The sequence below is a fragment of the Halichoeres trimaculatus genome, unplaced genomic scaffold, assembly GCF_033239565.1.
Source record: "Halichoeres trimaculatus isolate MK-OKI-2021-1 unplaced genomic scaffold, fHalTri1.1 fHalTri1_scaffold_17, whole genome shotgun sequence".
NCBI classification, from domain to species: domain Eukaryota; kingdom Metazoa; phylum Chordata; class Actinopteri; order Labriformes; family Labridae; genus Halichoeres; species Halichoeres trimaculatus.
Window position 1 is genome coordinate 31,203,609 of NW_027437195.1, and position 12,650 is coordinate 31,216,258.

Genomic DNA, 12,650 nt, shown 5'->3' on the forward strand with positions numbered 1-12,650 from the left:
AAACATGCAGAAAACATGCAGGCAGAGCAGCTCCACCTGAACTGCAACGTCAACACTATTCTCACGACTGTGGTGATTGCTCTAAGACTGCAAGGGAAGCTCAGCTTCCTCTAAAATGTCCCTAAAAAGTGTTGATCTGTTCTGCTGTGTGAACATTTCATTGATAAAATCTGAGCTAGAATTCCTTCATCTTTAGTTCAGAATCAGCTCCTATCACAGGTAACTGGCTCCACCTCCTTCTCATTCATCCCCGCAGCGTCTCAGCGCTTTAACACAGTCGGACGCTGAGCGTCTTCTGACTTCAGCGGGGAAGCGTAGAGTGGGTTGTTCCACTGTGGAAACTGGATGGTCATTGGATAAATGCTGGGCTTTGTCCCGCCCATCGGACGCTCAGCGTCTCTGGGGGTCTATGAGGCAGTGGGCTGGCCTGGACGCTGGGCTTCTGCATGATGATTGGATGATCTGTCTGAGGCTGAATCCCTTTTTGATTGACAGTGAAATGAGCCAGTCAAGCTCATGTTGTGTTTAAAGATTCTCTCTCTTTTCACCAATAAGCAGCTCCAGCTCCAGCTGAGGAGCTTCTCCCCCTGTCACTCACACTTACAGCCTGCAGGTGGAGAGAGGAGCTTCTTCTGTTGAAAGTGGCTCAAGTCTTCCACCCGCAGCACAACGAGCCAAGGCGTTTAAACAGTCTAGCTCTGCTGGCCATTGAGAGAACAACGGTAAAATCCCTGGAAAAAAATCACCTGGTTGGTACGACAGGGTCACAGATCATTTTCTTGTAAAGGAACAGAGAGTAGAGTTTACGTTAAAACAAACAAATTTATGATGTAGGCTGGAAAAAAATGAGCTTCCCCTCCTAGACTGACCTGCAGCCGCAGTTGTCTCAGGACACATCTCTGTCCATGGGGAAAAATCAATCAGCTACAGAGATGAAGGCGTCAGAGCTCATGCCTCATGTTGTTCCAGTGACTGGTAGGACTTTAAAGACATCGTCTCATGAATTGGCCTGTCTGCTCACCTGGTTTACACCTGGCTGAGAGTTTGTGGTCATAAATACAGACATAAAATAATAACGATGGTGAGCAATACAGCTAAACAGAGCTGCTTTGGAGGTGCAGCAGAGAAGTCATCAGAAACTGAATCAGCTGATCAGTGACCTCTGACCTCCAGAAGTTAGTCATCAGTAGAGTAGAGGATTTATTTCGTCTATAACTCTAAAAAAAAAAAAATACGTTAATTTTTTTTTTCAACCGATAAAATATTTTTATATTTTTTCAGAAGTTGTTTGTTCTTAGCATTAGCAACAGGCTCCATTACTGTGAAAAGCATGATATTAAGCACACACCTGAAGAAATATTCTCACAGTATGAGTTCCTCAGAAGTTAGAAAATTACTGATAACATGGTTCTCTAATATATATTCAGTATTTCAACCTGCTGGGTAATTTGGAGCACAGTGTGAGTCAAGCATGCAGCAGGTGTTTCACAAAGTGGGTGTGTCCTTTAAAACTTGGCACTATTTGGCATCTGCAGATTTTTTAAAAGAAATTAATTTTAAATTTTAAATGTTAATTAATTTTAATTAATTAGAATTTTTTTACATTAATAATTTAATTTAATTTTAATCAATTTTGTTATTTTGCTTTTGATTACCCTCCTCCGGTGGCTGTGCTTTATTTACAGATTAATTAATTTATTTATTTATTTATTAATTTATTTTATTTATTTTTATTTTTATTTTTTTACGTTACAACACCTTACTGTCATAAGAATGAATGAAGTATAGTTTATCTTTATCTTTATTTTTTATCAGGGATCTCTGTATCACCTCGTGACGTCAGCACGTCCATCAAACAGCGTCCTTAGCAACCACACTGCAGCTGTCGCTCTAAGGTCTGTCACAGGTCTCTGTTAGTCCACCTGTCCCCTCTCTAGTACCGGAGATGATCTCCTTCATATAAAGATCTACATCCAGATTTGGCGCGTTACTCCGTTTCCTGTCATCCAGCCGGTCATCTGTCACTTCCGCTGCCGTTACCGGGACACCGTACGTCACCAGCAATGGCGGACAAGGAGAAGCGCCGGTCCGGAGCTGCTCCTCCGGGCCAGCCCGAGGGGAAAGGCTCCAAACCGGACAGCGACAGAGAGTTCCTGGCGCAGGCCGGGGTGGGGGAGCTGCTCCGCGGAGCCATCCTGAAGATGGTGGAGGCCAGATCCGACGATCCCATCGGGTTCCTCGCGGACCACTTCTGCAACCTGGCGTCCGTGACCGAGCCCGGCACAGCTGGAGGCAGCGAGGAGAACCAGATGGGGAACGGCCCGGTGCACAGCGCAGGCGCACAGGAGCAGCAGCATCTGAACCGGGCGCTGTGGCACCTGCGGCTGGCGCACCACTCCCAGAGGTCTGTACGGTACCCCCTACAGGAGGAGGCTTAGCCCAGACCAAGACCCTGACAGGCATTTAAACCCTGCAGCAGCTGCAGTTTGTAAACCGTTTCTGCTCCTGTCCGGCTCTTACAGCACCAAACTTTAACCTTTAATCCTCCACAGTCCTCTGTTTACTCCTCAGCAGCTCGTCTGGTTGATGTTTCTGTGTTTTTTCATCAGATCTGCGTTCAGCAACAACGTCCGTGTGGCCTACGACCTCCTGAACCTCAGCCGGCCCCCCAGCCAGTCCACGGAGGCCCCTGAGGGCCCTGATGGCCCCATCCCTGAGAGCCCAACAGGAGGAGGAGGAGGTGGAGGAGTGAGAGGAGGCCTGTACACCCAGACTCTCCAGTGTCTGTGCAGCGAGGGCGGGGTCCCTGCCTCCACGTCGGCCCCTCTCCTCCGGCGCCTCCACTGCCAGGACCACGAGGCGGTCCCCTATGACATCTTCCGTCACGGCGTGCTCACGTGTGCCGTGTTCTCGGACTACATCCGGCAGGCCCAGAGGCTCTACGCAGAGGTGTGCTGCCCGGATGAGGGGCCGGCCTCTCGGGCCCTGTGCCTGGCTGTGCTGGGGACCCTGAAAGAAGCTCTGGAGACTTCCCAGGGCTGTGATGCTAACTGTCCCACTAATGCTAACACTAAAACTACTTTCTGTTTGGAGGCTAATGTGAAGGCTATATGCTACCTGGAGGCCAGTGCTAAGATGTCTCCCTATAAGCTGGCTCAGGCTGTGGCTGGGGCCCAGACACGGGGCCCCGGTGGTGATATGGACGCCAAGGAGTTTGAGAATGCAGCTGCAGAGCTTTTCATCACTCGGGTGAAAGTCGTGTCCTAGTTTTGTCCTCTCTGAAGTGATGAGTGAGCAGCTTTAACAGAGTCTGTCTCAGAGTAGATGACGTCTGACCAATACGTCCACATCTCTCCTTCCTTTAAAGCCCAGACTGTGCTGTGTCCATCCAGACTGTGTCATATCAGCTCCACATGTCTGACCACTTCTCACCATTTCCTTGTAAAATAAACTGTGAATTAAAAAAGTCTGATCATATGACAAATAAAAAAGTATTATACTTATTATTTTTCAACACATGCCTGATTATTTTACCCGACGACAGCTCCTCGAGATGAGAGAGGCTGCAGAGATTTACATTTAGAGCAGGTTCAGAAAAAGGACTGAGGACGAGGTGTGTTAAATTTATGAGATCAGAGGATTAAAATTCAACACTCTCCAGACTGGAAACGTTATACATTTAAACAGCTGCATTTAAAGACCTGTAAAAAAAGATGAACTGCATATAAGTCTTTGAAATATGACAGAGGACAGTTTTGCACAGTGATTTTTGAAAGGTATAAATCTAAAAGTTGGAGTTTTGAACAGAAGTTAGCAAAGAAGGAGAATTTCCTCTAACTTTAAATTCACTCTGTGGCAAAAGTTGGTTCTCAGTTATGAGGAAAATGTGAATTTTCTTGAAGCACAACGATGAGTTTCATTGTGCTAACATCCTATTTCATAAAACTCATGTGTCATGGGTAGGGATGGGAACCTTTCACATCTGAAACGATACGGTACCGATGCCCGATACCTGGCAATCGGTACCGGTACTCAACGGTACCACTTTTCAGTACTTTCTTGTGTTTATGTGGTAAAAAATATTAATTTGTTTAATAATAAAATGTGATTTTTTTTCAATTTAACATATTTATTCTTCAATATCTAACCTTGCAATGCTGTGTTCATGTCCAGCATGGAAAACCGCCTACTCTTCCACTCCCTCACAGTCACAAAGATGCATTGAGGGACCTAAACATGATTTTACGTGAACCGGTACTGGTACTTTTGACAGAATCCGGTCGGTACCTATAAAAGTACCTAACTCAGTACCCATCCCTAGTCATGGGTGAATTACAGTGATTGATGCATACATGTCTTTTAACAGATGTCACTGAGCAGCTGTTGTTTTTACAAGTTGACTCATTTATCGTTTATTTCTTAATATTTTATCACAACAAATCCAAAACTTACATACCTTTTTGTTTTGGTGATCTAAAATAGTAAAATCAAAGTGCATCTTCCTAAAATACCTTAGCTTTTCTAAATGATGAGTCTCTGTCTTTTGGACCTCAACGAGCTCCTCCTGATCCCGCCGCTAGGTGGCAGCAGCGCTCTGGTGTCAGACAAGCAGAGAGCGGAAGCGGAAGTGCCCTGCCTCTTTGTTGATGTTGCTGCTCGTCAGGATGGTTTGGATGGTTTGTACAGGGAGCAGCATGTGAACAGCCCATCACCCTGAGGTTTCCCGCTCCTCTGGCCCCATGGAGGAGGACGAGGGGCCCCTGCGGCCCTTCATGTTCCTCATGACGTACCTGCTGATGAAGCGCAGGAGAGAAATCAACGACGCCAACATCCTGAGGCGCAACGAGGTCCAGAGGAGGATCCGACACCGGCAGTACTTCTTCCAGAGGCAGAGGAGGATGATCATGGTCAGGACTTATCAGCTGGGATTATTACTCTTTAATGTGTCTTTAACATTATTTTATAGTTACATTTTTATCTTAGTCTCAACAACAAGCAAATATATGCAACTGTACAAAGTGAACCACCAAGATTCAGGTGTTATTATCAGATTAACATGGAGGAAACATGTTTCTGTGTCCACTGAAATACTCCCTCTGCTGTACACAATGAACGCTGTGCAGTGAAACATCAGGCAGTGAAATACAGGTGGAAAATACAAAATATCTTTATAAGGAGGGAGGTTTGATACCATTTTTTTTCAGATTGATACCAGAACTTTCTCTTGAGTACTCACTGATACCACTTGTACTCTTGATTAGAGCCCGACCGATTAATCAGGCGGGCGGATTAATCGGGCCGATTGTAGCCTGTCACCGATTAATCAACATCAGCCAAAATGTAGCCTATTATAAAACTTTTTACCCCGCAGAGATTCAGTCGCTCCTGCTCCTGTGTGTTAATTGATATAAAGCTACTACACAGCGGCTCACGTCATAATGCCAAAAAATCCGAAATAAAAGTCTAAGACCTCAACTTCTCTTGAAATATTGATGTATATATGAAGAGTTATTTTCCAAAACGCTATAAATCCATTTCAATAAAAACAGCACATTTTAAACAAGGAAAATAAGCAAATTAACATTAAATAATGATAGAGCAGTGAATAGGTTCAGTACATAGCAAAATGGCATGATGAACTCATTTTTTTTTAATTGGCTTTTATAGCGTTTTGGATCAAATTGTATTTTTATTTTTTTCTATAAACAGGTATAGATTTGTACACGTACAATACAAAAAAATAGAATACAGAATAAAAATTCATCATTTGTGCAGAAATACCATGAATACACAATAAAAAAAAAGACAGTATAAAAATAAATAAATAGGATTATTAATTATAAAATAAATTAATGAAAGTATGTGTAATAATACTGAAAGCAAAACAGAAAAATAAATATATAAAGCAAATTAATTGATCATAAGACTTTATAGAAATACACACAAAATTTCCAAACGACAGCCATATCAAATTAAAATTTTTGCAGAAGGCAACAAAATTATGTTTTTGAATAATTTGTTATATTTCTGTTTTTTATTTTTATTTATTCTTTTTAGAATTATTATCTTATATTTCTATCTTAAGATTGTTTGCCGAGCAGGAGAAAAATTTAATTAGATGACCAAATCAGTTACCGCATGAAAAACCTCAATCTGATCAAAAGACTTATAAGTGTCAGATTTTCTTTGAATAAAACACGTAGATGAAATAAAGATGCAGAAAATGTGCTGTCATACAAACAAACGTATAAACAAAGGTCATCCTAATCCAGATTGAGAAATGAGAAAGATGTTGCTTTTGATTTGATGTTTGAGTTTTAGGATTTATGTCACGTCTGTTTACACATCAAGGGGCAGTTAGTGTTTATAAATGTGCTTTTTTAAAGAGCTGGAAGTGAAAAAGAGAAAGTGTGAGTCTTAAAAACAGCCGGGGGTGATTGTTGGGTGAGGTTGGTGGAGTAGTCTGAAGAGTCTGAACTTTGTTTGTGGTCTTCATCCCTCCAGATGATGCTGGCAGGAGGTATCCGCTCCAACATCCCCGTCCGCAGGCGTCCCTGGACCACCATCCCCAGCTCTGATTGGTGGGAACGCGTGGTCATGACTGAGTTCCAGCCGTCTGATTGGCTGGACAAGTTCCGTATGAGTAAGGAGACGTTCTTCTACCTGTGCGAGAAGCTGAGGCCTCGCCTGGCTCGTCAGGACACCAGCTTTCGCCTGGCGCTGCCCGTGGAGAAGCGTGTGGCGGTGGCTCTGTGGCGCCTGGCGTCCAACATCGAGTACCGCACCATCAGCACGTTGTTTGGTGTGGGGAAATCCACCGTGTGCAGGTGTGTCAGAGACATGTGCCACGCCATCGTGGCGCTCCTCAGCTCCAGCTACCTGCGGCCGCCGTCGGAGCAGGAGCTGGAGGAGTCGGCTCAGCTCTTCCTCTCTGACTGGGGCTTTCCTCACTGCGTGGCTGCGGTCACCACCCTCCACACGGCGATCATCACGCCATCACACAACGCCTCCGACTACGCTAACCCTTCTGGCTGGCTGTCTGTGATGTCACAGGTAGCGAGGGCACCGAGAGTCTGCATCAGACCACCATGAGACCTCCTCCACCAGGTTTACGTTCTGGTTTCTCTTTGTATCATCGGTTTCCAGGTGGCTGTGAGCGGCCGGGGTCAGTTCTGGGACGTGTGTGCCAGTTTTCCAGGTGGGACGGAGCCGGTCGACATCCTCCAGAACTCGTCGCTGTGGGCCACAGCATCAGGGGGCGGGCTCTCACCTGGGACGCCACCTGACTTTATGGGGAGACCGCTCAGGTAAGGCTAGAAACAGTGACCCAGGAGCTGAAGCATTTCACCTCATTTTCAGGTATTTTATTGTAAAGATATCGTAGAAATTACGCCTCAGGAACAGGTGACGGATACCTGATGTCATGTCCAGGTATGTGCTGCTGGGCGAGGCCTGCTACCCGCTCCAGAGCTGGTTACTGAAGGCGTATCCTGAGCCGAGAGGTCGAAGACGAGCCCGCACGCCGCTGACAGAGCAGCAGCAGCTCTTTAACCAGCGTGTCACCGCTGCGCTGCGTGTTCCCGCCGACGCCCTCCTGAGGCTGAGGGCGCGCTGGCAGTGCCTGAGCAAGAGGAACGACTGCGGTCTGGACGTGGTGCCCACCATGATCCTGGCGTGCTGCATCCTGCACAACATGTGCGAGAGTCACGGCGATGCCTTCAAGGCAGAGTGGCAGGAGGAGGTGGCTGCAGCCGAGAGTCCTCAGCCCAGCCACAGAGCGCCGCTCTCCAAGGGCGGGGATGAAAGTCACGCTGAGGAGGTCCGACAGCTGTTCTGTGACTATTTCAAAGAGCTGAACACCTAAAAACAACTTTACCTGTGTGTGCACTGAGATTAAAACCTCTAAACTTTTGTAAAGTGTTGTGTTGATCATCTTTTTAAGACCGTCGGTTCCATCAGGTGGTTTGATGACGTCCTGGTTCATATTGTGTTCATTAATATCTCATACTAACAGGATGACTGAAGCTTGGCTGCATGAAAAGATTTACGTAAAAATTAACTTCGGACCAACATCAATGTGCAAAAAATAGAGAGAATTAACTTCATCTTTTTGCATATTTCATCAATTTGCCAATATTTATGTCATACAGAGATCCTAGTTTTCTTTTGAGCACGTTAGCGTGTTGTAAATCGACTGTTACCACATTAAACATTCTCTTATCGTCTGTTTTCTTAGCCTGTTTGCCCCCTGTGTGTAATATAATCATGATATAACTTATTAATTCATTTAAATTGCAACTTAACTTTAATGTTTTTATCAATATAAGTCAAAAAGTTAATTTGAAAAATAAGTATTAGAGGCCAGTTTGAGTTAGATGTTAGAGTATGAATGATTTATTAAATGCAATAGCTCTCAATGGCCACAAGATGTCACTGCTGTCACAGCGTATCACCTGCTCTGTTTGATGCAGTCTGCATTATTCTGCAGCTTATTGATTCAAAATGTGAAATTTACTTGTTTTAAACATAGAAATCTTCAGTAACGAGGCAGAAAGTTACACAGCACTTAAAAAAAGTCTGAAGAAGCGTAGAGCAGAGCAGGAACAGGCGGTAAGTGGGAATAACTGACCATCATGACATAAAGACTTTCGAATTCATACATCTTAGATTCTGCATCTTCTTTTCCTTTTTTCAGAGATTATTTAATTCATTTTAACAGCCTTTAAAGAGGGTATAAATCCAATAATTTCATTCAGTAGCAGCTCATACAGCCAAATATAATAAAGAAAAAGGGACAATAACATGGGTCTTAAATTTCAAATACACATGAAAGCAAGTCTAAAAAGTATACGGGAAGTTAAAAACTCAAACAGAAATAATAATAATAATAAATAAATTTTAAAAAATCATAACTTTGAAAAATCCTCTACAACACATTTTTGAGACGAGCATCACTTGTTCAGTGCTTATTGCTCCCTCACCAATCAATCATTGTTGAATTGTTTACTGCAAAGAAAAACAAAGATGAGATATGAGAAGAGAAATTGATTTTGTTACATATGGTTAAAAAAAACAACACTGTACAATACACTCAATTTAAAAAAATAAAACAACCAAGTGTGTTAAAATATACAGGATGCATACATATGTTCAATTTAAAAAAAAATGTCTATAAACCTTATTTTACGGCTGTTTTAATTTGTTTTATTGTATCTTATTATTATTTTATATGCTTTTCAATTGAAATTTGTTTTCTTTTATTTTGTTTTGCTGATTTTTATCTCTATAAAGTACTTTGTATTGCCTTGCTGAAATGTGTTGTATAAAAAACTCGCCTTGCCTTGAGCACAGTGTAAGATTGACATTTCTTTCAAAGGAAAATAGAATAGAATAGAATGAAATAGAATAGAATATAAAAGAATAGAGTATTCATTGATTTTGTGACACAAAAAAGTGCAGTTATGCAATAACAATAAAAATAAAATAATTATGATAGAATATAAAATTAAAAATTGGAAGAAATATTAAGAATATAAGAAGTATAGAAAAGTCGAAAAATTTATTACTATTTACAGATTTATATAGGAGTGAAAATATGTCTAAAAATGTTAGGTTATATGAGCAGATCTTTATTTTGAAGAAATGTGACATTTATCATTTATTTTATTGATTTCATTTTTAATCTGAACGTACAGAAACGCCTCCTGAGTAAAAATACATTTAAATCCTTTATTTATTTATTTATTTATTTACTTTTTATTTATGATTTCATCAACACACTTTATGCAAGGAGTACACGATACAATCTGTAAGCAGGCAACTCAAATTCACAACTTTCTTATTCTGTGTTCCCAGCATTAGCTCATTAATTTACCTTAATTAATATATTTGACAAAAGTCACAACAAGAATGAAACAAAGAAGGGAAAAAAAAACACAAATACTCATATACACGTACTCTTGGGGGAGAGATGTGCAGTAAATGGATAGCAAATACAGGATTCATGATTACAGAAATTTAAAAACCAATAAATAAATAAATAAGTGGACAGATGATAAATCAATATGTTGGTCAGTCCACTCCTAAGCAGATTACTGTTGACCGTTCATTACCTAAATATTCACTGAGGGGGGACCATTCCCAGGGTTCCTACAGCTCAAGGCAAGTTAAATTTAAGACTTTTTAAGACTTTTTTAACGACGTTGGAAATCACATTTAAAAATAAGTCAACAACGAACCACAATTGAAACAAACAAAACTAACAAACAAAAACACCACATGAATTACCTGGGTTAGAGGCCATTTAAACTTAATGTTTATTTTACATAAAACATCACTTTTTTTTTTTTTTTTTTTTTACCTTTTTTTAACCCCATTTTTACAACTTTATGCCTATTTGCCCCCATTCATCTTTGTTGGCCATTGTCACAACCATTTGTTGAATTTTACATGTTTTTTTGACATTTTATTTCATATTTAATCCTCAATTTTGCTGCCTTAATCAATTTCTCTAAGCCACTTTTGGATTTTTTTTGCCAATTTTTCCTCATTTTTTTCTCTCCAGGCAAACTAGGTAGAACCAAGACATGGGTCTGATTTAAAAGCTCCTGATGCAACCACATCACCGTTTTGTTAGTTCTGCTATTGTGATAACGCAATGTTGCCACGAGAGTAAATCAGGAGATTATTCAGAAAAATAGATAAATGTTACTTTTTTTTTTTTTTTTTTTTTTTAACTTCAAACTAACATAAATATTACCAATGTGTTTAAATTTTTAAGACTTTCGAAATTTGGATTTAAGACTTTTTAATGTCAATTCAGGTCTCATTTTTAGAATTATGAATTCAATGCCTTTTAAGACTTTTCAAGGATCCGCGGGAACTCTGATCCCTTTATAAATTAATTTAATGTTCCTTGTAGTACATGTGATATTCTCTCATATGGAAGAAAAGACAGTAATTTATCATACCAAACTGACAGTGTGTGTGGCATTTCATCCAGCCAAACGTGTAGAATTGAGAGACGTGCTGCAGAAAGCATTACATTAAAAATACACATTAAATCCTCTATAAATGGAGCCATAACTCTGTGATCTGACATTTGCAGAGGAAGGGGATCACAGTTAGATCTGATAGTTATGAGGATTCTGTATCTTCCCATCGACCTAACTTGTGGTCTCAGAGCAGTCTCAGATCCAGATCCCACCCTGAGGACCCGCCTCGTCCATTCAATTGGTCTGTCACAAACCTGTTCCCAGTAATTCTCCGTCTGTCACTCATCGCCTCAGTATCTCCTCCTCTTTGCTCGGCAGCAGCCTGGTGTGTGTGCCGACCTTGTTTCAGGCGTCGAGCTACCGAAAAGCCAGCTGTTTGCAGGTTTCTGGCTCCAGCCGCGGGTCCGGCTCGTCTTTCCTGCCTCTTTCCGGGCGATAGCTTCAGATTTAGCGTCAAAATGAGCCGGGATGTGAAGGGGTGCTGCCCTGCTATCGTTAGTTAGGCGGACAGATTCCTTCAAGCCGCTTCAATCTCTGCGGGCTGACACTACATTAGCCGAGGCGTTGTTAGGGAGCTGTTACGTGTAAGTTGACTAACGTTAACTAATGTAGTTACCGAGCAGACGGACGCATTGCTGCAGCGTGGATAGACAGAGAGATAGAGCAGTAACGGTGACTGTTAGCTGACCACCTACGACTACCACACTAACTAGCGTTAACCAGGGAGCTAAGGCTGGACACACTGCACAGATATCAACTGGTACGGGTTTGGATGTCGCGACACTGCAGTTTCAAACCCTTTTTGAGGATCGTGAAGGCAGAATTGGACCAAAGTGACAGACAGTGGGAACAGTGAGCAGCACAGAGAGGGTTTAGTGTTTTAACCAGTGCAGTCATTTGTACAGCAGCAGTGTTAAAGCAGGGGAGGCCCCGCGTTCTCCTGGCTCCCTCTTCGCCCGTGATTCGCCGAGAACACCCGGGTGAAGTCGCAGTTGTTCTCGGCTGGGGGGACAACTTGACAGCGAGGCCCCTAGCTAGTCTCCCCTCCCCCCTATCCCGTCCATCCATCCGTCCGTCCGTCAAGCTCGGCAGCCACACCACCTCCTCCTCGCCTGAAACCGAAGCGAGGACCGGGGATTCGGGGTTTAAGCTGAAACAGGCCGGGTCCCGTGTAAACCGGGCTGATAACAGCAGAGGGGATGACTCTGGAGTCCATGATGGCTTGCTGCCTGAGCGAAGAGGCGAAGGAGTCGAAACGAATCAATGCAGAAATTGACAAACAACTCCGTCGAGACAAGAGAGACTCCAGGAGAGAGCTGAAATTACTCCTTCTCGGTATGTGTCTTCACAATGTTCGAGTTTTCTACCAATGTCCTGTTTTTGTGTCGTTTTATGGACAAATAATCTTCGCGGGCCTTCTTGGCAATGCTAGCAGAAATGCTAACTGGACGCCTAGTTTCAGTATGAGCAGCGTTATGTCATGAGATCCTCCATACAGGGCTTTTCTTTCTATCTAAGCTTATGTTTTATTCTCCTTAAAGTGTTGGATCAGCATTTATAATCTCTGTGTTATCTGCTGCATTGGTTTACAGACAAAAGCTTATCGAAGTCCAAGATGCCTCCATTTACAGGCTTTCACATGCTGCTTATCAGTCA

General features: G+C 42.4%; 3 protein-coding genes across 4 annotated transcripts in view; all 3 read left to right on the forward strand.

Moving 5' to 3' along the window:
• The first annotated feature begins 1,914 nt into the window (after positions 1–1,914).
• Positions 1,915–3,539, forward strand: tpgs1 (tubulin polyglutamylase complex subunit 1). The gene is made up of 2 exons (XM_074692341.1): positions 1,915–2,404; positions 2,610–3,539. Exons 1-2 carry the CDS (start codon positions 2,064–2,066, stop codon positions 3,265–3,267), a joined length of 999 nt encoding a protein of 332 aa, XP_074548442.1. The 5' UTR covers positions 1,915–2,063; the 3' UTR covers positions 3,268–3,539.
• A 1,083-nt stretch (positions 3,540–4,622) lies between these two features.
• LOC141806643 (uncharacterized) lies at positions 4,623–8,863 on the forward strand. The gene is made up of 4 exons (XM_074692264.1): positions 4,623–4,907; positions 6,505–7,053; positions 7,147–7,307; positions 7,432–8,863. The coding sequence occupies exons 1-4, from the start codon at positions 4,740–4,742 to the stop codon at positions 7,862–7,864; spliced, it is 1,311 nt and encodes a 436-aa protein (XP_074548365.1). The 5' UTR covers positions 4,623–4,739; the 3' UTR covers positions 7,865–8,863.
• Positions 8,864–11,265: 2,402 nt separating this feature from the next.
• The window catches only part of gna11b (guanine nucleotide binding protein (G protein), alpha 11b (Gq class)), a 40,072-nt gene continuing 38,687 nt past the window's right edge, over positions 11,266–12,650 (forward strand). The window contains exon 1 of one of the 2 annotated variants that reach the window (XM_074692547.1): positions 11,266–12,329. In XM_074692547.1, coding sequence (XP_074548648.1) covers positions 12,194–12,329 — 136 coding nt within the window. In that variant the 5' untranslated portion in view covers positions 11,266–12,193. The remainder of the gene's footprint in view (positions 12,330–12,650) is intronic. The other variant, XM_074692546.1, reaches the window with a different exon arrangement.